General features: G+C 38.9%; 1 protein-coding gene across 1 annotated transcript in view; it reads left to right on the forward strand.

The window, feature by feature from the left end:
* The window catches only part of PAX5 (paired box 5), a 239,722-nt gene that overhangs the window by 176,298 nt on the left and 36,219 nt on the right, over window positions 1-27,205 (forward strand). Inside the window, exon 8 of the mRNA XM_070935434.1 lies at window positions 3,081-3,182. Within this exon, the coding sequence (XP_070791535.1) occupies window positions 3,081-3,182 (102 nt within the window). The remainder of the gene's footprint in view (window positions 1-3,080; window positions 3,183-27,205) is intronic.

Below are 27,205 nucleotides of genomic sequence, written 5' to 3' on the forward strand. Positions count from 1 at the left end.
CATTAAGCAGACTAAGCATGTGCTTAGGGCACCAGGCCCAAAGGGGGCACCACAAAGTTTAGAAAGGAAAAAAAAAAAACCAATGAAGATTTGTAAAAAAAAAAAAAAGATGTACAAAGGAGGGGGGCACCAATTATTTGTCAGTGCTTAGGGCACCAGTGAGCCTTAATCCGCCACTGAAGACAAGCCCTTCTCTCATTCTCTTCCCTCCTTCCAGATTGAAACACAAAAAAGAAGAAAATGTTAGAATTTGAGTAAGAATAGAAGAAGGTCTGGGAACAACAGAGAAGAAAAGAAAGAAGAACGAAAGGTGGTTTCAGAGGAAAGAAAGGGAAACTTCAGGGAATCAAAAAGTGTTCTTTATTAGATTAATGGAATCTTGAAAGCCTATCAAGATTTCCTATAAAGATATTCCTTGATTTAGGACTTTAATGGACCCTGCCCATCAGAGTCATAAGTCGTGATCATCATAAAATGGGCCAGTCATGTGACCAACATAATTTTACAACATTTTTTGCAACAATAATACAGTGACTGCCATGGTCATTAAGTGTACCAGTGGTTCATTATAAGCTCAGTTTTGCCAAAAAACAAACAAACTCTGGAAACACCAGGTTTTGGCCAAATTGTCATAAAACACATTACCGTGGAACTGCAAGTTCCAATTGCCAAACACTTGAAATTTGGTCACATGACCATGGGGGGGGGCAACCATTAGAACTTCGAATCTGGGTCATAAGTAACCCCAGGTAGGTTCATTGTAACTCTGAATGGTCGTTGAGTGACCAATCTTAAATTGAGGACTACCATTATTTTTTTAAAAAACAAATGAAGGTAGAGTTGAGGTTTTTTTCTTGCACTTTCTACTTTCCCAGGACTGAGTTGCTTTTTCTCCTCTCTTAACAGTTCATTGCTCTTTCCACCCCTTCCCAAGCCCACATCTACATTCCTCCACAGGTGGGAAGATAGAATAGGGTGACACTGAAGCACAGAATTCAGGCAATCACAAACAGATAGAGGAAAACCACAACAGGGGGTTATTTTGATATGATTCTGTAAATTGGGTGTAATTTGATCAGGTAGGCAGTATCTTTTTCTCCAGTCTATGTATGCTGTGTTAAAAATGAATATTTATTCTGAGATGGATACATTAACTTTTTTGATTAGAGAAAAGACACTATCTACATTTATTGGTGACTAGAAACCACTTATGAACTTTTGGCATGAAAATGAAAAAAAAAAGAAGAAAGAAATTGTGATTCATGGCTTTGATGATTTAGACAGGATAGATAATACAAAGAAGAACATTATAATATCATATTTTAGAGAAAGTTTGAAATATAATAGTACTTATAACTGATGTGAAGAATATGAAGCATTTATGAAGCATTTCCTATGTCCTTTATCTTTCTTTTGTATCTTTTTTCTTGTTTTGCATTTTTTCTTTCTCTTTGCTTGCTTTCTTTTTATTTTTTCTTCTTTGCTTTAGCTTTTAATCTTCTTTTTTTCAAAGTTCCAATAAAAATATTTTTTTTAAAAAACCAAAAATGAATGTTTATCTATTTGCTATGTCAGAGCCATTGTGGTGCAGTAGTTAAGGAGAGGGGTTAGGAACAAGGAGAAACAGATTTTAGTCTTTTCAAAGACATGGAAGACAGCTGGGTGACTTGGGCCAATCACTCTCTATCAGCCCTAGACCAGTAAGTAAAACAACATCTATCTACTAATACTCACTGGACTAGTGTGGTGGATAATGGTACATCACCTTCAATAAAGTGCCCTTCATCCTACAGTGGATTGATTTCAGCAGATAATAATAATGTATTCATGCATTCCCCAGATCCCAATAACTAGGTAGTTTACATTAATCAAAAAATAGTATCCAGTAAAGCATTTAACTCATCAAGCCCAAATCATCAAATTACTGGAGCACAAACAGTAAATATGATCAGATATTTTATAACTGTCATAGACACAGGTGTACATTTCTTTTCTGTATTAATGTATTAATATTATTGGATAACTCTTTCTGGTTTTGAAATCCTGTTTTTCACCATTCAGGGAAATCACACTGAAATTCTCGCAATGTTAGTAGCTCATCCTACTGAGAATGTCTTGTATTAATCACTTATTCAAATGGGGATCCTAGAGAAACTATCAAGAAAAATCTTACTTTGGTGTAAGCACCTGGAATGTAAAATATCTACCTGAAATTATAAAACAGACTTTGCCTCCCTGTCCTGACCCAAAATTAGTTTTGTTGTTATTATCTGATGGTTCATGTAAGGATCTGACTCACAATGAGCTTGTCACATTTTTGTTACTGACAGTTTGAGTGGAAATAGGCAAAAGGTGTAGCATTCTCACCAAGTCATGTTGAACATATTAAAGAGAGAGGCAAATAGTCCTGTCAGAAAAGTAAATGCATCAGCTCAGACCAGATTTCTGCAACCTGGTGCCCTCCAGATATTCTGGCATTGCCCAAATTGAGAATATCTATCTGTATGTAGGGAAGCTGAATCAATACATCAGAATATATGCTACCCAACAATATTAAACAGAGCAGTGATAATGTTTCTTAAACAGTGTACATCTATCATCTGTTCATTAGTCTTGTTGAAGCCATTGGGGTAATCATCCTGTTACTTACTGGCCATATTCAATTCATCCGTCACTACTTCTATTGTTTAACCACACTGCACTTGGACTGAAAAGAGCAGATCGTGGCTTGATTTATTTTTTAAATCACTCGCTTCCCTTTTTGTGTTACTGAATTATATATTTAAAAAGAAGGGGAGGGGGAAACAAGTTGGGTTCAAAATTGTGTTGCTTCTAATTTGTTTGTAACACTATGTGCAGTTGCTGCTAGTCTCTTACTTGTGGTGCTTATAAATAAAAGAAAATCTTTCTTATGCGTGACAAAGCTAAGCTTTGGTGGAGGGGAGGGGGCATCCCACTTTGGTATTTGCAGTTGAGTTTTGACAAATGCATGGCCTGCGTTTTGGGTGTTAAGGGAAATGTAAAAATATGTCTAGATCTTGTGAATGCTCACGTGGCGATTTGTTGGTTTGATTTTTCAGGTCGTGATTTGGCAAGCACAACCCTCCCTGGATACCCTCCACACGTCCCCCCTGCTGGACAGGGCAGCTACTCTGCTCCAACGCTGACAGGGATGGTGCCTGGTGAGTTTTCATTAAAGAAAGAGAAGATGGGGGGGGGCATGGGAAGTACGAATGAAAGCAATGACTTTCAGCCAAATATGACAAAGCCCAATATTTCCTTTGTGCTCCTTTTACATGCCAGCTGCATCTAGATTTACAAACCTGAAGGCAAGGAGAGATGCTAAACACACAAATTAAGTAACTGCCTTTCTCTGACTCTGTAATTGTATTATGACAATGATGTATATAACTCCTGGAAACTTAGACCTTGACATCAAGCTGATGGGAGGGAGACTGATTTAAAAGAACTGGTAGAATGGGTACTAAGGGAAGTTATTCAGTCAAAATATATCCGGAAGGAAGCTTCCTGTTGAATACATATGACAAGAGATATGTAAAATTAATTTTGGAATTACTTTGCTCGTTGCATTTTTAGCATGTGAATCATTTAAATTAACTTGATTATAAACATGTCTCACAATTGTACCTGTGGGTTCTCATACTTGGAAGTGATATGCTTAACCTATACAGGTAGTCTTCAATTTGTAACCATTACACTTTGTTTAATGACCACTCAAAATTACAATGCCACTTGTGTTAATCAGACCCTAATATTGAAAGGAGACTGAAAATTGAGCTGATCTTACTGACTATGCAAATATATCTGAATTTCTCCTACTATTTAGCCAATTAAGCTTTAATCTGTATAAGCAAAAATGATTTTGACTGGTCAGTCAGTGCTCTCTCACCAATTCTTTATTCAGAAAATACATAATAGATCCACCCAGTGGTGAAATCTAAAATTTGTTACTACTGGTTCTGTGGGCATGGCTTGGTGTGTGGGGGGGTAATGTGACTGGGTGGGTGTGGCCAATTTTATTTTTTACTTTTAAAACCATTTTTTTACATGTAAAACCATATAAAAAATGCTTTCAAAAGGCTCTGACGATCCCAGCTGAGTTGCCTGATCGGCAGAGGGTTTTTAAAAAACCCTCTGATGATCAGGCAACTCAGCTGGGATCGTCAGAGCTTGGCTCCTCAGAGGCATTTAAAAGAAAAAAAACCTCTGATGATCGCGCGGCTCAGCTGGGCATGGGGGGTGGGGGCAGGGATTTTTGCTACCGGTTCTCCGAACTGCCCACCGCCATCGCTACCTACTTGCCTGAGCCGGTCTGAACCGGGAGCATTTCCCCCCTGGATCCACCTCTTGCAAAATCATTTTTTTCCTAAGACAGTTAAATGGAATCAATAATTTGTTTACATTTCCAGTTTATCATGTAAACTGAAAATTAAAAATTACCAGCTTCCCACATATGTGTTTGGAACAAACAATAAAGAATTCTGTAGTGGTTTCCTGAAATATTTCCTCACTCCCATAAAGAGAACAAGCTGCATCATTTTACACTCATTATACAGTAGGTGCAATAGTAGAGATACAACTAAATTACTGAACATATTCAATTTTATACTTGAAGTAGCCATGTAGATAAACAATAAGATATATATATAAAGAAGCAGCCATGTAGATTAATTTGCATACTTCCCTCTTTCTTTAATGATAATATCCTGATCTTAAAAAATGAACATTGTTTATAATTTTTCTCAATCCCCTTTCTTCCTTCAAACTAGGCTAACTAGCATCCAAAATAACTTACTGATCCTCTCTTGTCACTTATCATTTGGAGGGCCCATTTCAGAAATCTCTTATGAATGCATTGCAGTCTTTTATCATTTGGCTGTGCAACAGACGACAGATCAGCTTTATTACACACACATCAGTGTGATATGACTGAATTATTCTGCGCTGACATTTATACAGGGAGAATTCATTTTACCAATTCTCAGACACTCACTTCTAGACATATTGATCTCTTGTAATAATTTTCAAAACATGCAAAAAAGTGGCTGCAATAAATCTTTTAATAATTAGCCATAAGGGAGGGCTATAATTAATGAACATAGTAGAGAAAAAAATATAAAATAAAGGAAGTGTAAAGGAGAAGCTTCTTATCCTTTTCCTCCTTGTCTTCTGCCAATAGTATATACTCTACTGTAGAATCTTGTTCTGAAACGTGCTAGTAAAAGGAAAGATATAGAAATGAACACTGTAAGCTTTTCAGTGTGTATAATATCTGTCAAATATTATGTAGGATTTGTTCCATAAAGATCAGATCTGGAGGCAGGTATCTTGGAATAAGATATATTATGAGCAGAAAATCAGAACCAAGATCAATTTGGGTAATATTTGTCATAATCCTCCTTAGTGTTGAAAATGAGAATTGCATTGAATTTATTGGCATTCCTAAATCATTGTGAAGCCAGGACAATTGAAGAACGTGCGGTGTGTAGTCACCAGTATGAAATGCATACTCATCACAACAATGATGAAGGATTACTCCTGTAGGATAACTCATGCTGTGTCCCCAGACCATGCTGGTTTTTTAAAAAAAATATTGTCCTCTAATATAGGATTATTCAACCTTAGAAACTTTAAGACAGGTGGACTTCAATTCCCAGAATCTCCCAGCCAGCCATGCTGGCTGAGGGATTCAAGGAATTGAAGTCCACCTGTCTTAAAGATGCCATAGTTGAGAAATTCTTCTGTAGTATATACCATTGTCTTAGATCAATGGTCACCAACCAGTGCTCTGTGAGAACATTTTGGTGGTCTGCAGAAAAATTATTTGCATTTTTATATTGCACTAAATACTATTTATCTTTTTAAAAATTCATATTAGTGGTCCGTGGAATTTAAAATTATGAATGTAGTGGTTCCTGAGGTCTGAAAGTTTGGTGACCCCTGCCTTAGATACAGTCCTCTCCATTCAGGAGCATTATGATTAAACCTGCTCTTTGAGAAATAATATAAAATTTGTAACATGGCCCAGTATATCAATCAGTACAGCAGATTTTTTAAAAAATGGTCAAACAGCCCTAAATGCTTGATTTCTTTTCAGGACAAATTTCATGTGTGTGTGTGGGTGTGTGTACTAAACTTGTAGAAATACAACATAAGTCACACTGAGAAGTCTCACTGAATTTTCTAAAGGAAAAGTAAGATTCAAATACAATAAAGTTTCCTGGACTCAGAAAATCAAGTATGATTGTTGAAAATATGATTATATATATGGACTGCAAACAAGATGACGTACCTATTTTTATCTTATGTTCTGTGAGTTTTCTAGAAGCATCTAATGGCTTTTCAGTCTGATTCTTTTCTTCCTATTAGCAACTTTCCATGGTGTCTTATTAATTGAGTTGCCTAACTCATGTCATGCTTCCCATACTTTATTCCCCCATTCTGTATTTTCATGGGTACCATCACTGTTTATTTAATGAGTAACAACATGATTATTTTCTTAGTTGATTCCCAACACCTTGCTGACCATAGGAAGCATCTACAACAAAATGCGGTTGTATGTACAATTGTGGAAGGTGATGTTAAGGTTGAGTTACACTTATTCACATGATATGAGCTTTTAGATAGCTACCGCCAGTGGTGGGATTCAAATAATTTAACAACCAGTTCTCTGCCCTAATGTCTGGCTGGGTGAGCGTGGCCATGGTGGGCGTGGCCAGGGGGTGTGACAGGCAGCATTCGGCCTCCTGCACCCCCTTGAGCAAAAACAGGCTGCAGGGGGGTTGTGCCCCCCTCCTGTGCCCCATTTTGGGCCTAGTAGGTCTCCCTGCAACCCCCGGGAGAAAAAACAGGCCACGGGGGCCCTGCACCACACACCCCGTGCCTCGTTTTGGGCCTAGTTGACTGCCCTGCACTTACCTGGGAGCCAAAATGGGGCACATGGGGACTTCTGGAAGGGGCGGGGAGGGGAGGGGAAGGGCCAGCCAGGAATTTAACAACTGGCTTGGCTGAAGTGGTGAGAACCAGTTGAATCCCACCACTGGCTACAGCCAATTCCAATTTCATAGAATGTCCATAAAATAATCAGATTGTATGTTTTTGGAGTGATTTGGAGGAAGATTGAGTGGTGTGTGGGGGGGGGGGGCGGGGAAATATGTTTGCATAGCAAAGAACTATTTCTATTACTTTGGCCTAACATACATGGCACCTTCATGCACAGTTTATTAAAGAAATTGCAGTAATGTACATTCCATATGTTTACTTCTGATTGGAAACTGGGTTTTTCCTATGTTCCAGGAAGAAAAATCTTATATAGTCAAAAAATGATTATGTGGTAAAAAATTTTAAAATTTTTGTTTACTTCTGTTCCGTCTTGCAATGAAGTTGTGTATTGATCTGTATGGTGATAATAAGGGTTAATTTGTGGATGACCCTTCCTTGAAGCTAGGGGGATAGATTTAGTTAATCTTCATATCTTTTTCACTCTTAGTATTCTATTCTCTCTGATGTCTATTTTGACAGTGAAACTGTCAAGCCATTTCATGGGTGGATATGTAAAAGCATGAGTTCTATTACAGGTTAACAAGGTTTGAGGATACATTTTTTTTATGGAATCACTGAATATGTCCCACAGAAATGTTCCACATTTTGTATGCTTTTTGTATTTTACTGTGAACACAGAAGGCAAGAATGGTCAAAGAGATTAATTCAATGAACCATAAAGAACAAAGCAATAGATTTGCTTCTGCGCATCAGTTATGCTAGTAGTTCAATCAAAGTACACAGATGGAATAAGTTGTCTTTAAAATATAGGCTGTGAAGAAGAAGTGATAACAAGGATAGAAATGCTACAGATGGTAATATTAGCGACATTATTTGTTTACAGATTGGTGTAGTGGTTAAAGCACCATGCTAAAAACCCAAACACTGTGAGTTCTAGTCCTGCTTCGGGCACAAAGCCAGCTGGGTAACCTTGGGCCAGTCACTCTCTCTCAGCCTTAGAAAGCAGGCAATGGAGAACCACTTCCAAAAAACCTTGTCAAGAAATCTGCAAGGACTTGTCCAGGCAATTGCCAGGAGTCAAGACTGACTCAAAGACACACATACACACAGAGTTTATAAACTGATGTTAGAAAATCTATTTTCTTTCCAAAGTTTTCTTTTGATCACTGATATTATGTTGTAGTACCCTGACAGTAAAAAATCAGGCACTCGGAGTCAATCTATGGGGAGTTCCAGATTTGTTTTTCAATCTGCCAACAGAACACGTCACCTGTAATGGAGTTTTCATGTCGTGTATCTAGTGTGAAGGGTAACTTGTACCTTAAAAATCCACCATTAGCTGCCACATTAGTATATTAGGAAGTTTAGCCATGCATTAGCAGCCAATGGTGTCCACCTGTTGTTCACTGGAGAGAAAATTCTTACTGTCTCCCACTTCTTATGCTGTTTAAGAATTTGATTTCCATTATGGAACTATAGAAGAAAATCGGTATATACGGAGTTTAAACAGCTTGCTTCCATTCGGTAAGATGATGCCTTTTTTCCTATTCAGGTAGTCAAGGCTTTTGAATGAAACTTTGCAAGCATACCATCTGTACAACTCAGATTATTTAGGATTTGAAACTCAGGCATCCCCAAATGGCAAAAACAGCTGTTCTTCAATATGTCTGTTTACATTTTTTGTTTTTTTGTAGTTGATATTATCTGATCACTATTTTATAGTGGTTCTTGGGAAATATTTTTTCTTTTTTTCTTTTGCAAACCACCAAATGAATATACAAAAGCACATGCATATTAAAGTATGGATTGCACACATGTAAGAAGGAATGTTAGTAAGGTTTTTGTGGGTATGTTTCAGGGGTGAAATGCTACCGGTTTGGATGGGTTCGGCTGAACTGGTAGCGATGGCGGCGGGTGGTTTGGAGAACCGGTAGCGACGGCAGCATGAGGCTCCGCCCACCTGCCTGGTCGTTGTTACTTCCTGGTTTTAACCAGGAAGTAACCTGTTTTTTACCCTCTGCGCATCAAGGTCCGTGCACGCATATGATGCGGTGCGTGCACTTTCGAACCAGTAGGGAAGGTAAGTAGATTTCACCCCTAATATGTTTGTGGCAGAACGATGAAGGGGTATTTTTGTATTTACTTGGCATAGTATATTCAGTTGCTGGATAGCATGCAATAAACAAGCTTGAGCACTGCCTGGTACACAAATCTGAAAAAGTCAAGATTATTTGAAAACATTCTGACTTGTTTCAACATGTACAGTACTGTGAGAAAAATGGTGATTGTCTGGTAATCTCACAGACCAGAGCTCGGTTTCAGCAGGTTCTGACCAGTTTTGGAAAACCGGTAGCGGAACTTTTGAGTAGTTTGGAGAACCGGTAGTAAAAATTCTGATAGGCCCCGCCCCCATCTATTCACTGCCTCCCGAGTCCCAGCTGATTGGGAGGAAATGGGGATTTTGCAGAAACCTTCCCCTGGAGTGGGGTGGGATTGAAAATTTTGCAGTATCCTTCCCCTGCCACGTCCACCAAGCCACGCCCACAGAACCGGTAGTAAAAAAATTTGAAACCCACCACTGTCACAGACCAAATAATTGTTTTATCTTGGGAAAGCCCATGCATATTTCAATGCAATGAGGATAAATTTTAGAAAATATTCTCCAAAATAGAGGAACCTAATAAACCAATCAGGAAAAGGTTCCTTGAGAAAAGGTGGGATTTCTGTTCAAAATTTGTAGTAATGTGGCTTTTTTCTTATGTTTCCCCACTTTTCAGTACTGAGTTGCTGTTTCTCTTTTCTCTTTCCCCTTTCCTAAGGCCAGATCTACATTTTTTCACAAGAATCTGACTAAGACACAATAAAATATGATAGCAGGGAAACAGTATATGTTTTTTCATGATTGCAACATTTGAAGCAGTGACTGAACATTCAAGCCATACTGAACTTTAAGATTGTTTTGCCTTCCCCAAAATAATAATTATTGAGTGGAAAAATGCAGGAGCCTGATTCAGCTCAATTCAACTTTATTATATTTAAGGCTAGGTGTATAGATAAGAACTCTCCCACAAAAGATACATACATACAGTGTGGATCTGTATATAGAATAGAATAGGATAACAGAGTTGGAAGGGACCTTGAGGTCTTCTAGCCCAACCCCCTGCCCAGGCAGGAAACCCCACACTACTTCAGACAAATGGTTATCCAACATCTTCTTAAAAACTTCCAGTGTTGGAGCATTCACAACCTCTGGAGGCAAGTTGTTCCACTGATTAATTGTTCTAACTGTCAGGAAATTTCTCCTTAATTCTAAGTTGCTTTGCTTCTTGATTAGTTTCCACCCATTGCTTCTTGTCCTGCCCTCAGGTGCTTTGGAGAATAGCTTGACTCCCTCTTGACAGCCCCTGAGATATTGGAACACTGCTATTATGTCTCCCCTAGTCCTTCTTTTCATTAAGCTAGACATACCCAATTCCAGCAACCATTGTTTATATGTTTTAGCCTCCCGTCTCCTAATCATCTTTGTCGCTCTTCTCTGCACTCTTTCTAGAGTCTCAACATCTTTTTTACATCGTGGCAACCAAAACTGGATGCAATATTCCAAGTGTGGCCTTATAAAATGGTATTAACGCTTCACGTGATCTTGATTCTATTCCTCTGTTTATGCAGCCTAGAACTATGTTGGCTTTTTTGGCAGCTGCTGCTCACTGCTGGCTCATATCTAAATGGTTGTCCACTAGGACTCCAAGATCCCTGTCACAGTTACTACTATTGAGCAAGCTACCACATATATGGTACCTGTGCATTTTGTTTTTTAAGATGATCTAAGATGTTCTACAATTATATGATTTTTTTCAATTTTAGAATTATACGAAAATATAATGCATGGCTAAATTACCATGTTGTCTGATTTAACATAGAGCAGATATAACGGGATGTGTATTGTTTGGGTTTAATATAGTGATGTTTTATAAAGCAATGTGCTGCTTCAACCTGACAAAGTGAGCAAAACTGGATATTGCCCAGTCAGAGAAAGACTGGGGCCCACTAAGCTTGTTCTGTTTGTATATGGGTGCGGTGAATTCACATTTTCGCACAGCAGACACTACAATTACTTTACGTCTAGCTTAATCAAACCACATGATTCAGATTCTTTTCTAAGTGTTATTTTGCTCAAACAAATTACACAAAGCAAAAATAGCTTGCTTCCAACAACATTTCTAAACATCAACCTTGTGTTTTGTCCAGGAGGCTTCAAAGTGGAATAAGCTGATGCAGTCATTCTTGTTTATATAAACACTGGCTCTGCAGTTCTTATCAATTTTCCTATCTGGTAACCTCAGCTCTAAGAATTCCCATGCTAGAAGGAATATGGGAAGTGTGGTCCCAATGTATCTGGTGGGCAATGAGACTGTGAGAAGGCTACATCAGATAATGTCAGATGATGTCCTCCTAGTTTCTGGAGATATAAAAGCAAAATATCAGATGGGTACAAAGCCTTAGGGACAAGAAAAAGATACAGGTGAAATTATATTTAGTCATATTTATTTGTGTCTATGGGTGTGCGTGTGCCTGCGTGAGAGTATTCACATATCTCTTCCTTTCCCTGGAGGCTGAGATGCTGGCCTCATCCCTCATGGTTTGCCTTTCACTTGACTGTCATTCTCATTGTCCTCTTGGGGCTTAACGGAGGGTGACAGGAAAGGATAGACTGTCCGGGATCGTAATGCTGAAAATATAGTCATTAATGGGACTCTGGAAACCCAGATGTCCTTTCCGAACATTGGTAATTTGTTTTTAATGAAAAACCATGCAGTGACCCTGAACAAATGAATTTCCTTTATATGAAGTCTATGTGTGCAATTACCCAACTAAAGGGATCTGAAAATGATGAAATTCAAACTCAGGTTTCACTTTTAAAAATACACTAGATACTGTCGAGTTTTGTGTGAGTTGCTGGGTCAAAAAAACATTCACAAGGCCACATTAATAAAATGTATAAAGTTGATGCTTTAAGGAAGAACGATGTAGGTCCTTAAGAACGTTGCTCTATTAGCTGTATTATTCTCTTTTGAAACTCAGAGGTTTCTCTGTAAATCTTAAAAATAGTTCTTGCGTTAAAGCTTTAAATAGAAAGTCACTTTAACCAGAAAGCACATTTAAATTAAAAATGCTTCTTTTCATCATTACTGGTGATGAAAATATTTGCTAAAAAAATATTTGTGGGAATAACTCCATGAATCCCGCAAAGAAACATATAAGAGGTAGTCCTTGACTTACAACAGTTCGTTTAGTGACAACAGTTATTGAAAAAAGTGACTTATGACTGTTTTTCACACCTAGGACTGTTGTAGCATCCCTCTGGTCACATGATCAAAATTCAGATGCTTGGCAGCTGACTCATGTTATGATAGTTGCAGTGTCCCAGGGTCATGTGATCCCTTTTTGTGACCTTCTGACAAACAATGGGCAAGCCAGATTCACCTACCAACCATGTCACAAGTTAAGAACTGCAGTGATTCACTTAGTAATTGTGGCAAGCAAGGTCATAAAATGGGGCAAAATTAGGATCTTGCCTGAGTCTCAGTTAGCAACACAAATGTCTCACTTAGCAACAGAAATTTGGGGATCAATTGTGGTCATAAGTCGAGGACTACCACTACCTAAGTTATTGCAGGAAAAAAGGGAGCAGTTCTCCATACATAAATGTGAAAATAAAATTGAATCTAGAAAGAGGCATCGAAATGAGGCAACAACATATTATAAAGTGAACAGACAAGTACAAGGTTGGGCCAGCATGTCTCTCACACACTTCAAGACAGCTTCCTGAAGTGGGGGGTGGGCATAGCCCCTCCTTTCATTTGATCCTCTTGACAGTGAGAACAGCATCTTGCCTTGGGCTTAATCCTGGCATTCTGGGCTAGCACCATTGCAAGGCTGTGCTGCTCCTCCTTCATTCTTCTAAGCATGCTGTCCACCATGTATCACTAAGTGTTGTATCTTATGATTCTTGATGAATCTATTTTTTTTCTTCTTTGTCCTTTTATGTACACTGAGAGCATATGCATCAAAGACAAATTCCTTGTGTGTCCAATCACACTTGGCCAATAAAGAATTTTGTTCTGTTCTGTTCTGTTCTGTTCTGTTCTGTTCTGTTCTGTTCTGTTCTCCAAAGTCCAAGTGGAGAATCACCCAGTCTATTGAAGAGATCTTGAGTCTAGGTGCATCTGGATCAGGGGTGGGTTCTACTTACCTTTACTACCGGTTCGCAACAGGATCGCGCGTGTGCATTCGCTTCACTTTCGCATGCGCCTTGCTTCTGCACATGTGCAGAAGCTTCTGCTCATGCGCAGATTGCCGATGATGACATCTGGGGCAGTGGGCGGGGCCTCCCGCCGATTTTACTACTGGTTCTTGCGAACCGGTCTGAACCGGGGGCAACCCACCACTGATTTGCATCCCATTTGTGTGCTATTAAAATGCTGGATTATACTGCTCCCCTTTCCTCATTTGGTAATTAGAAAAACAAAAACAAATTGCAATCAGTTTACATCAACAGGACCAAACCAACTAGATAAAACCAGTGATTTAGCATCATCATGAGAAAAAATGTAGCTCCTGAAAGTGTTGCTAACAGCTGCTAGATTCTACAGATTCTTTTGGAGCTTGAATCCAAAGTCCTAGTCCTACTTGGTATTAAAATCACCTTTAAACCTACTAAAAGATCTCAGAATAGGACATGCTTTTCAGCTACAGGATTGCAGCACAGCCATTTACCTTCTGATGAAACAGATTTGGAAGCGGGTTTAAAAAATGTTCCTCCTGACTTGCAGAGATTTTACACAGGTGTGATTGAATTTAGAATTACACAGACGTGAATGGAATAAGATACATGTTTTTTTTTCCAATCTACCTGTTCTCTACTTCAGTTCTGTTTCATAAACTGATAGTGTGACAAATGGTTTCTCAACACTTGTGGTGGGAAGCTAATTTTGTGTTCCAACAAGGCAACATTTACAGGCTCTGAACAATAACTAGGTAAGCTGTATCTCTCTCATTTTTATTTGCTCTAGATAGATTTTCTATTAAGGCTAAGAGCATAAGATTCATGGTCAAGGAGTATCTGTTTCTTTAAGTAACTTGCTACTAGTCTTTGGAGTGCATTCAGATAGAAACTTAGGACGTATCTTCTTGGATCATGCCTAAGTTTAGCATTCAGTCCAAAGCAGTTCAATATAAGGCTCTAGAACAGGGTTGTCAAACTCGCATCGTCATATCATCATCACATGATGTATCACAACTCCCCACCCCTTCACTAAACCAGGGGTGGGCGTGGCCAGTACATGATGCATCCGGCCCATGGGCTGCAAGTTTGACATCCCTGCTCTAGAAAATGATAAGCAACCCATGGTCACCACTAACCATTGTTTTTCGCTCATTTAAAAATTGGGACAATGCCAGCAAACTCAAAGCTGATTTAAAACCAAGCAAAATCAATTAATGCATTTTTTTAGTCATAAGAATAAGTCTCCTTAGACTTCAAATATGTTTTTCATATCCCTCCTTTCTAAAAACATTATGCTATTAGGGGTTAAAATGTGTTCCAGTTTATTAGATGCTGTATATAGGTGATGTTTAAGTAAACATGAACTATCTAAAAAGATGACAGTGGTACAGTGGTTATTCATTCATTTAATTTATTTAATAATCAAATTTATATGATCACCCATCTCATGGACTCTGGGTGGCATATAACAATTGTATCTACAGTATCTAATGTGCCTCACACTGCACAGCATTTCAGGGAAAAAAAATATGTAGCATTTATATTCCACTTTGTTCTGACAGTCCTGAAGCAGATTATATTTTCTTGGCAAGGTGGTTCTTGTTTTTGCCACCATACTAATAATTGTAGTATTGTAGTACAGTGGACTAAAGCACTGTTATTAACATCTGCTGCTTGCAATTACTGCAAGTTCAAATCTGACCAGGCTCAAAGTTGACTCAGCCTTCCATCCTTTCAAAGGTAGGTGAAATGGGGACCCAGATTGTGGGGGCAATAAGCTGACTTTGTATAAATATACAAAAGTATGAAGGCTATTGCTTAACTCATTGTAAGCCGCCCTGAGTCTCCAGAGAAGGGCGGCATATAAATTAAAGCACAAAAAAAAAAAAATTCTTCTTGCTTGACAGAAATAAGTTATAATCTGCTCTTAGTTCCTCTCCTAGTTGTCTAGATGGGGATTGGGAAAAAGAATTCAGGGCAGTGAAGTCCCAACAAAGTTCCAGTTGGACATGCATACCCTCTTCTGTATTCATTCAACATTTTTTTCTTTTTATTAAAAAATTTAAAAGAAAATTTTTTGAAAAGAAAAGAATATGGTTCTTTGAAAATTGATAGGATGGAGGGGAAAAAAAAAAGGATGTCCTAAGACCTCAATGAATAGGATGCCCTTTCAGAAACCTAGATCAAAATATGATGTAACATTAGTGAGAATTTCAATCAATACACATGACCTCGGTATGATGTTTGGTTTTTGTTTTCTCTTGGAGGTATAAGCAGCAGTTAGACACAAGAGGTTTGTTACCTGTCTTTAGACTCATAGCTGCCATACTTAGCATCATTTGTACTGTTTCTGGGAATGTTGCTTTGAATATTGGCATCTGCAGCACTGCAAAGTTTAAGAAGTCCCTGGCAAAATTTGCCCTCCAACAGACCCTGGTTGTTCAGCCAAAGCAATTTTGCTGTCTCCCATCCTAGATCTCAATTCAGAAATGAAGGCAAATAAACATGTCCCAGGATAATGTTGCAGGATTCAACCTGGGTCAGTCACTGGGACTAGAGATTTAGTATTCTGAGCTTTTGGATTTGTGCTGGATCCCATCCTCAGGGAACTTCTCTCTAGCAGAATGTGTCGAGAATGTATAGCACATTCTGCTAGAGAGAAGTTCCCTGAGGATGGGATCTAGCACAAACCTATGAGTTTAGTGACCGACCCAGATTGGATCCTAGATCTTAATTGCTTTCTCCCTGATACTCTTCTATCTGTCTCCCAAATTCATCAAGTGGTGTTGGGAACAAAGCTTCTGTTTTGTTATGTTTTATACTAAACACTCATCTTATGCCGTGCCATACTCACGATGGAAAATATGCTTATGCCAAAAGTTGTAGTTACTCAAGCAAGCTTTTGTCATTCAGAAAAATTCTAGCAGGTTGGTAATATGATGTCAGGTGCTCAGTTCTTGAATTCTTAAAAGAATGATGCTGGGTGTGGCTGGAAAAGCCACTGGTGAAGATTTTGTGAATAGTATTTTCCTACTGATTCACGTTGCAGCCTGGCCAAGATGAGAACAGACTAGCTGTGAGTGTCAAAGATGCTTACCAACATAGGCTAGGCATCTCATTCCAGAAGTGCAGACCTTGATGAAACTGGATTCACCTCTTTCAGGTTTAACTCTTTGGATGATAAATTCTTGCTTTTGTACTATGTCAACATGTATATGTATATTTATATGCCTATCTACATCTCTATATAGCTGAGGGAGAAGGGTGATATATATATATATATATATATGCATATTCTTTCTAGCCAGGTTTTACCTACGTAAACTAAGTTGTTTTGCAGCTCTGGTTGTGTGAAATCTCATTCACAAGCTTCAGGGCTTTTTTTCTGTTGACAAACTGCAACTCTGTGTTGCTCTCTGGGAGACTCAGATAGCTATTTCTGCCTTATAAGGCTTCGTCGGTGAGCCACACCCACTTCTCGGATATTCCCCCTGTAAAGGTATAATGTGTCTTTTTCTTTTTCGTAGGCTTTTATGTGCATATTCTTTCTAGCCAGGTTTTACCTACGTAAACTAAGTTGTTTTGCAGCTCTGGTTGTGTGAAATCTCATTCACAAGCTTCAGGGCTTTTTTTCTGTTGACAAACTGCAACTCTGTGTTGCTCTCTGGGAGACTCAGATAGCTATTTCTGCCTTATAAGGCTTCGTCGGTGAGCCACACCCACTTCTCGGATATTCCCCCTGTAAAGGTATAATGTGTCTTTTTCTTTTTCGTAGGCTTTTATGTGCATATTCTTTCTAGCCAGGTTTTACCTACGTAAACTAAGTTGTTTTGCAGCTCTGGTTGTGTGAAATCTCATTCACAAGCTTCAGGGCTTTTTTTCTGTTGACAAACTGCAACTCTGTGTTGCTCTCTGGGAGACTCAGATAGCTATTTCTGCCTTATAAGGCTTCGTCGGTGAGCCACACCCACTTCTCGGATATTCCCCCTGTAAAGGTATAATGTGTCTTTTTCTTTTTCGTAGGCTTTTATGTGCATATTCTTTCTAGCCAGGTTTTACCTACGTAAACTAAGTTGTTTTGCAGCTCTGGTTGTGTGAAATCTCATTCACAAGCTTCAGGGCTTTTTTTCTGTTGACAAACTGCAACTCTGTGTTGCTCTCTGGGAGACTCAGATAGCTATTTCTGCCTTATAAGGCTTCGTCGGTGAGCCACACCCACTTCTCGGATATTCCCCCTGTAAAGGTATAATGTGTCTTTTTCTTTTTCGTAGGCTTTTATGTGCATATTCTTTCTAGCCAGGTTTTACCTACGTAAACTAAGTTGTTTTGCAGCTCTGGTTGTGTGAAATCTCATTCACAAGCTTCAGGGCTTTTTTTCTGTTGACAAACTGCAACTCTGTGTTGCTCTCTGGGAGACTCAGATAGCTATTTCTGCCTTATAAGGCTTCGTCGGTGAGCCACACCCACTTCTCGGATATTCCCCCTGTAAAGGTATAATGTGTCTTTTTCTTTTTCGTAGGCTTTTATGTGCATATTCTTTCTAGCCAGGTTTTACCTACGTAAACTAAGTTGTTTTGCAGCTCTGGTTGTGTGAAATCTCATTCACAAGCTTCAGGGCTTTTTTTCTGTTGACAAACTGCAACTCTGTGTTGCTCTCTGGGAGACTCAGATAGCTATTTCTGCCTTATAAGGCTTCGTCGGTGAGCCACACCCACTTCTCGGATATTCCCCCTGTAAAGGTATAATGTGTCTTTTTCTTTTTCGTAGGCTTTTATGTGCATATTCTTTCTAGCCAGGTTTTACCTACGTAAACTAAGTTGTTTTGCAGCTCTGGTTGTGTGAAATCTCATTCACAAGCTTCAGGGCTTTTTTTCACATTATACCTTTACAGGGGGAATATCCGAGAAGTGGGTGTGGCTCACCGACGAAGCCTTATAAGGCAGAAATAGCTATCTGAGTCTCCCAGAGAGCAACACAGAGTTGCAGTTTGTCAACAGAAAAAAAGCCCTGAAGCTTGTGAATGAGATTTCACACAACCAGAGCTGCAAAACAACTTAGTTTACGTAGGTAAAACCTGGCTAGAAAGAATATGCACATAAAAGCCTACGAAAAAGAAAAAGACACATTATACCTTTACAGGGGGAATATCCGAGAAGTGGGTGTGGCTCACCGACGAAGCCTTATAAGGCAGAAATAGCTATCTGAGTCTCCCAGAGAGCAACACAGAGTTGCAGTTTGTCAACAGAAAAAAAGCCCTGAAGCTTGTGAATGAGATTTCACACAACCAGAGCTGCAAAACAACTTAGTTTACGTAGGTAAAACCTGGCTAGAAAGAATATGCACATAAAAGCCTACGAAAAAGAAAAAGACACATTATACCTTTACAGGGGGAATATCCGAGAAGTGGGTGTGGCTCACCGACGAAGCCTTATAAGGCAGAAATAGCTATCTGAGTCTCCCAGAGAGCAACACAGAGTTGCAGTTTGTCAACAGAAAAAAAGCCCTGAAGCTTGTGAATGAGATTTCACACAACCAGAGCTGCAAAACAACTTAGTTTACGTAGGTAAAACCTGGCTAGAAAGAATATGCACATAAAAGCCTACGAAAAAGAAAAAGACACATTATACCTTTACAGGGGGAATATCCGAGAAGTGGGTGTGGCTCACCGACGAAGCCTTATAAGGCAGAAATAGCTATCTGAGTCTCCCAGAGAGCAACACAGAGTTGCAGTTTGTCAACAGAAAAAAAGCCCTGAAGCTTGTGAATGAGATTTCACACAACCAGAGCTGCAAAACAACTTAGTTTACGTAGGTAAAACCTGGCTAGAAAGAATATGCACATAAAAGCCTACGAAAAAGAAAAAGACACATTATACCTTTACAGGGGGAATATCCGAGAAGTGGGTGTGGCTCACCGACGAAGCCTTATAAGGCAGAAATAGCTATCTGAGTCTCCCAGAGAGCAACACAGAGTTGCAGTTTGTCAACAGAAAAAAAGCCCTGAAGCTTGTGAATGAGATTTCACACAACCAGAGCTGCAAAACAACTTAGTTTACGTAGGTAAAACCTGGCTAGAAAGAATATGCACATAAAAGCCTACGAAAAAGAAAAAGACACATTATACCTTTACAGGGGGAATATCCGAGAAGTGGGTGTGGCTCACCGACGAAGCCTTATAAGGCAGAAATAGCTATCTGAGTCTCCCAGAGAGCAACACAGAGTTGCAGTTTGTCAACAGAAAAAAAGCCCTGAAGCTTGTGAATGAGATTTCACACAACCAGAGCTGCAAAACAACTTAGTTTACGTAGGTAAAACCTGGCTAGAAAGAATATGCACATAAAAGCCTACGAAAAAGAAAAAGACACATTATACCTTTACAGGGGGAATATCCGAGAAGTGGGTGTGGCTCACCGACGAAGCCTTATAAGGCAGAAATAGCTATCTGAGTCTCCCAGAGAGCAACACAGAGTTGCAGTTTGTCAACAGAAAAAAAGCCCTGAAGCTTGTGAATGAGATTTCACACAACCAGAGCTGCAAAACAACTTAGTTTACGTAGGTAAAACCTGGCTAGAAAGAATATGCACATAAAAGCCTACGAAAAAGAAAAAGACATATATATATATGTATGTATGTATGTATGTATGTATGTATGTATGTATGTATGTATGTATACCACCCAAATTATATATATATAATTTATATTTTGCTGAGAAAGAAATAAAGGGAGACTAGTATAGATCTATTTCAAGCTATTTAGCTCTCATCAGCTAGCCATACCCTTACTTGGATTCGAACTTGGGCTGCCTGCATGTTAGGCAGTTGTATTAATCTCTGAGCCACAAATTCTCCCTTCATCAGCTTGAACCAGGGGAGAGATTAAATGTTTTTCCATCAAGGCACCTGGTCTACCCCTACGTGTGGGAGGGAGCATACTGCATTCCTCTCGCCTTTCAGCTCCAATCCAGGAGCCCTCAAGCAGTCGCATTAACAAAAAACCATTTTATACCAAATTTATATTGGCTCAGAGGTTAATACAACTGCCTAACATGCAGGCAGTCCAAGTTCGAATCCAAGTAAGGGTATGGCTAGCTGATGAGAGCTAAATAGCTTGAAATAGATCTATACTAGTCTCCCTTTATTTCTTTCTCAGCAAAATATAAATTTGATGGCATTCAGATGTTAATTGAAGCCATTGTTATTTTCCAAGGCATTAAATGGGATTCATACCGCTGTCCTATACCCATTTACTTTGAAATATATCTCTTTGTGTTAAGTGAAACTTACGTTCTAATATAATATTGCATTATTTTTATTTGATAGATATTTAAATTAAATTTGCAGTTCATGTTTTCCATTTTAATTTTCTGTGGGTGTTCATATTGATGATGCTTCCAACGAAGGTTGTGAACCAAGTCAGAAATAAAAGTATAAGTACTTTAAATAAAAAATGGAAGAATTATAGGTGTTATTATTAACCCATAGCAATAAACTTCTTAATTAACTCTTATGGCAAATTCCTTTGCTCGTTATTATGTGGATGTCAGCATTTCTCTCTTGCCAGTTTATATAACTTAACTACACGATTGTGGTTATTAAGAATTATTGTGAGAAAACATTTTTTTTTTTGATATTCTGGCTTTTAAGACCCAGGGATGTCATTAACATACCTATGCAGAATATACCAACTTTAGTATAATTCTCCTGCATTTAATGGGTTTAAAATATTTTTGATAGGAATAAGCAGGACAACTCAACAAGATTACTTTTAATGAGATGGATTCTTAGCTAGTATAGCCTGGTGTAATTCTGTTTTCATTTCTGCAGACCTGGCTTGATTTACACTATTCAGTGGCTGGGCAACATGTACAGAAGCATCTTCTTCCCCCCCACCCTCAATATTCTCATTTTTCTCCTCCTCCCTTTTTAAAGTGAAACATTATGCATATCTAAACATAAGTAAGCAAGGCAAAGTGTGTATAAACAAAAGGCTCCATATTTAGAAATGGGGAGGAGGAGAGAAAAACATATTGTATTGCTCCACTCTTTTGGAAATTTCTATGCATTTGTAATAACAAAATTACCATAATTTGCTCGTTAACGCGGCTAGATCAGTCAAGCATTGTTCCAAACATGCAGAGGCTGCTCCTCTCTCTAGGACTGCCAGTGAGTTAAGCATGGTGAAAATTAGCATGCAAATAGCCCTAATTCAGTACTGGAGCTGTCAGATTCATATTCAGTGGCTTGTTTCCATTTGAAATCCCTGACAGGAGCAGTTGATGCAATCCCACCTCCTAGTACTTCCAGCTAGAGGAGGCACCAAGGGGGCACTTTCTGAGTGACAGTTTGGCCAGCTTCAGTCAAATAAATCAGTCGTGTCAACTAGCAGCAGTGAGCGAGCTACATTGGTGGGGAAGGGAGAGGAAAGGCCAGCAGGTCCATTTCTCTCCCCCCCGTCCCCCAGCAGACCCAATACCCCAAACTTTCCATGGTCCATCAGAAAACCCAAGCTAGGAGCAGTTTGTGTAAGACATTACCTGGGGGGAGGGAGGGAGACGAGAGAGGGAATCAAAGAATTTTAATATTCAGATAGAGTAAAGGCACTGCATTCATTACAAAAGGACTTCACAGGTGCTCAAGGCTAAATGAGGGACAGTTTCTGTTTGAACCATATTGAAGATCCCTGGCTTCTTTTGTTGCATTCAGCTGTTAAGTTATCAAACTGCTTTCCTTATACATTAGCACACCTGTGAGTTTCGAAATCTAAATCAAAAAGATACAGTGGTGGGTTGCTCCCGGTTCTGTCTGGTTCTTTAGAACCGCTAGTAAAAGCAGCGGGAGGCTCTGCCCACTCACCCGGATGTCATAATTGATGATCTGTGCATGCGCAAAAGCTTCTGCACATGCACTCCTGTTGCGAACCAGTAGTAAAGGTAAGTAGAACCCACCCCTGCATTGGTACCCTGCAGAGGTGGTATTCAGCAGGTTCTGACCAGTTCTGGAGAACCGGTAGTGGAACTTTTGAGTAGTTCGGAGAACCGATAGATACCACCTCTGACTGACCCCGCCCCCATCTATTCTCTGCCTCCCGAGTCCCAGCTGATTGGGAGGAAATGGGGATTTTACAGTAACCTTCCCCTGGAGTGAAGAGGGAATGGAGATTTTACAGTATCCTTCCCCTGCCACGCCCACCAAGCCACGCCCATAGAACCAGTAGTAAAAATAATTGAATCCCACTACTGGTACCCTGGCCTGTCCCCATCCATAGCTAAGCTACTTTAGGGAGGTCTGTCCCAAGAACACACTACAATGGATTTTGTGTGAAGTGTAAAGCTCCCAGTTAAATTAATCCCACCCACCGAACATTTGATCACCATTTTAAGCTAATCTTTCCTTCTCTCCCCCGCCCCCCAAAAAAAGCTGATTTCAAAAGCTTCAGTTACAATCAATGCACTTAAATATTTATTCAGATACCTAAAGTAAATTCTGGGTAAATGCATCCCAGAGCACTTGAGGAACTTATTTTATTTATTTATTTATTTAATTAATTAATTCATAAAATTTATAGGCCTCTCCTCTTACCTCAAGGTGACTCTGTGCGGCTTACCAACATAAAACTTACTGATGGTCTTGTTATGTATTATGTTTGAAAAAACCTGGAGATCAGGTAAAATGCTAGACTCCTAGGAGGAATGTGAGTGTTCAAACAAACAAACAAACAAAGATCTGGAAACTGCAGAACAGTCAAGGGAATTCCCCCCCCGCCCAGATATGCAACTTTTGTCTCCTAAAGCACTTGAATTATTTGCAAGACTGTCTTTCTCCAATTTTCCCTACCTATCCCATTAGATCCAATTGAGTTGGCACTTCCAAGTTAACTCATTAAAGAAATATCTTCTTGTGGAACCTGGAAACATGCTTTCTCCTCTTTTCCCACTCCTGGCCTCTGTAAAAACATTCCCCTGAAGGTGTGCATCAGTGGTGGGTTTCAAATTTTTTTACTACCGGTTCTGTAGGTGTGGCTTGGTGGGCGTGGCAGGGGAAAGATACTGTAAAATCTCCATTCCCTCCTTACTCCAGGGGAAGGTTATTGCAAAATTCCCATAACAAGAGCCTTGGTGGCACAGCAGACTAAAGTGCTGTTAAGTAACACCAGCTGCCTGCAATTACTGCAAGTTCAAATCTCACCAGGCTCAAGGTTGACTCAGCCTTCCATCCTTTCGAGGTAGGTAAAATGAGGACCTGGTTTGTGGGGGCAATAAGCTGACTTTGTATAAAAAAGAACACCGCTTGGGGGCGGGCAAAAGCCCTACTAAGCAGGTATATACAAAAGTATGAAGGCTATTGCTTAACTCATTGTAAGCTGCCCTGAGTCTCCGGAGAAGGGCGGCATATAAATCGAACCAATAAATAAAATAAATAAATAAATAAATTTCCTCCTGATCAGCTGGAACTTGTGGGGCAGAGAATAGATGGGGGCGGGGCCAGTCAGAATTTTTACTACTGGTTCTCCAAACTACTCAAAATTTCCGCTACCGGTTCTCCAGAACTGGTCAGAACCTGCTGAAACCCACCTCTGGTGTACATGGTCTGATCCTACTGTCGTTTAGGAAAATCATAGAGGTGTAGATCTTCTAGCACAGGGGTGGCGGCCCACAGGCCAGATGTGTCACACACAGGCCTTACCCATCCCAGCTCCGTGAAGGAGGAAAAAACATCTTGATACGTCACATGATGGCAAAGTGATGCCATGAGTTTGACACCTGTGTTCTAGCAAGTGGTAGAGTTTTGTGAATTCATTAGTATGTGAGTTTTGTATTTCCCTGGACTGTTGTTTTTTTTAAAAAAAAACCTGCTGTATTGTGTTTTTGCTTGTCCCATATACTGGCTTGAGTTACGCAACAATTAGATAGCTTTAAAAATAAAAACTATAAATAAAAACAAATGATTAAGCAATTTCAGTTTCAAGGATACCTAAGCTTGATCCAAGTATTTAAACTATTTTTGGATGTATTATGTTACGAGGACACTGTGAGCATGGATTTCTTTGTTTGTTTGCAAATCTAGAGCTTGCCAAAAAACCCCATCATCCAGGTAATCAACCTTTAGTTTCTCTCCAGTAGCTGGGCACTAAAATTCCTTACCCTATCAGTGTTCACTTGCCAGGCAGTAACTGAACTCACAGTGTGGTTGCGAACCTTTATGGTCTTCTAAATTCCTACCACTGGTTATGTACCAGCAATTCTGCAACTGGCCTTCCTCCTATAATCGTGCCACCACTGTTGTGAAACATCTCAAGCTGTGAGGCAAGTTGAGCTTCCAGTTCTTAGTGCAAGATAGAGGGACAGTCCAGAAAGCAAAGATTCATCCACTGACTTCATACTTTCTTGATTTGGCAGCTGAGTAATATAAGCCCTGCATTAGAAGAAAAGAAAGTCAAAGAAAATTCTGAATGCCAGAGTAAGATTGCAGTGGATGTACTAGTGATGGCAATTGAAAGAACCAGCAAGTTGTATTGCAAACACATACAAAAAAATGGAAAAAGAGCTATATGCACTTCTTTCTTTCTTTCTTTCTTTCTTTCTTTCTTTCTTTCTTTCTTTCTTTCTTTCTTTCTTTCTTTCTTTCTTTCTTTCTTTTTTCTTGCTATGTATTTTAGCAATAGCAATAGTTTTAGACTTACACAGTATACTGCTTCATAGTGCTTTACAGCCCTCTCTAAGCAGTTTACAGAGTCATCTTATTGCCCCCAATAATCTGTGTCCTCATTTTACCGAACTCAGAAGGATAGAAGGCAATTAAAACTGAAAATAACAAAATATAAGAGCGGAGACAGCTTGCAATATTGCATTCTAACCACAGTACCACTATGGTTCTTAATTTTCATATATTCCATCACTGACAGGAACCTAGCTGGTTTGTATGGTACTATATGTTGGTTATTGAATGTCTTCCATCAATGCTTATTCTAGCACGAGTGAACAATCTACATGTTTTAGCATAGAAAATTTGTTGCCTGCTAATAGCTCTGGAAGCCAATTAGCCACTCCTGTTTATTTACAGGAGTGAGGGAAAATGGTCTTAGCTATTGGCCAGTTTGACTCTCAGCTAATATTTTTATACCTTTTTCTGGGAGGGGGGGAGCTGGCTTCCCCTTGACACTTGCCTAGACTAGTCCCTGCAGTTTTATTGGAAAGGTTTTTTGGAAGTGGTTCACCATTTAGCTTCCTCCTTAAAGATAAGAGCAAGTGACTGATTCAGTCACCCTCCATGTCTAAAGAGGAACTAGAATGCATAGTCTCCTGGTTTTTAGTCTAGTGCCTTTAACCATTACACCAAAGTGACTGTCTAGAAAGATAGATTACAGCTAATTAAATATGTAAATTGAAATAATTAACAGAATGATGAAATAATGCCTGCCATAAAGTCTACTGTGAGTGCATGCTAAACTGTGATGATTTACTTTCTCCACATGTTCTACTCATCAAACCTTCGTGCGTTAAAAAAATTGTTAATTTCTTCTAAATAAAACTTCAGGAAACATACCAATCCAAAGATTGACTGATTAATTTTATCAAGCGTGCTTGCCTCCTCTTTAAAGTATGATAGAATTAATGAATTGATTATAAAATTAAGCATAAATTTGGTATCCATTGACCAACCATTCACTCATATATGTAAGCCATCTGAGTAGATATGTATATGAATGAATAGTAGGTCAATGGATTGCACCTTAAGAATTCTGCAATTTGAGAATATGGGAATAATACAGCATCAGCCAAGCTTGCAATGTAAAAAAAAAATGTTTGCAATGGAAATTAATGCCAATATGGTAAGATATAAAAGTTGTCTGAATATTGTCAACTACTTTGCAGATGTGAAATATCATTATTATTGATCCTTTATATTTGAATAATGATGTTGATGACTGAATAATGATATAGTAAACATATATGATCATAGTGGCTAGTAGGAAAGACATAGGCTGCATATGGAATTAATAGATTTTTGTTGCAATTCTTTAAAAAAATTTAAACATGTACTTACTACTTTTATGGTGTTTTTTTAAAAAATGTACTTGTTTACTTAAGTTCTCGATTGATTTTGAGAAAGTTTAAGCATTTGCTGAGTGCTTGACCCCTGTTGCTAAAAATTTATACGATGTTTTATGACTCTCTACCTGACTGACTAAAGGATTATCTTTTCTTTTGTGGAAACAATGAATGAGTCAATCTTTTACACTTTTCCATTTTTAGCCTTTGCGGATTGCAATGGTACTCATGGTGCATTCATATGTTTCTTTTCATGAATGAGTGTCATTGCATTTTTCTTTCTTTTTTTTTTCTATTCGAATATTTCCCACCTAAAATTGTATGTGCAGAATAAAAAAATGGAAATAAATAAAAAGAAATTAAAAGATTGAATGCCATTTCAGAAGGAAAGACTGATATAAATTGGATTAATAAATAAATATTTTCCCCAGACTTCTCTCAATCTATGATGGCACAGTTCAATTTGCAGCCTGTTCCTATGCTTTACTCTCTAAATAACATATAGAGATTCATATAGGAGCCTGGTTTAGCTCTGCAGACTAAAGCACCGTAATTAACATCCAGCTGTCTGCAATTACACCAGTTCGAATCTCGCCAGGCTCAAGGTTGACTCAGCCTTCCATCCTTTCTAAGGTAGGTAAATTGAGGACCCAGTTTATGGGGGCAATAAGCTGACTTTGTATAAATATACAAAAGTATGAAGGCTATTGCTTAACGCATTGTAAGCCGCCCTGAGTCTTCGGAAAAGGGCGGCATATAAATCAAATTAAAAAAAAAATATGTTTATCATATAGAGCCTGAATTTCCAGTGGAACAAGGTGTTATGGCTCTAAAAGGCCTTCTACTGT

This window comes from Pituophis catenifer, unplaced genomic scaffold (genome assembly GCF_029215685.1).
Source record: "Pituophis catenifer annectens isolate HBS135680 unplaced genomic scaffold, rPitCat1.0.hap2 SCAF_2, whole genome shotgun sequence".
NCBI classification, from domain to species: domain Eukaryota; kingdom Metazoa; phylum Chordata; class Lepidosauria; order Squamata; family Colubridae; genus Pituophis; species Pituophis catenifer.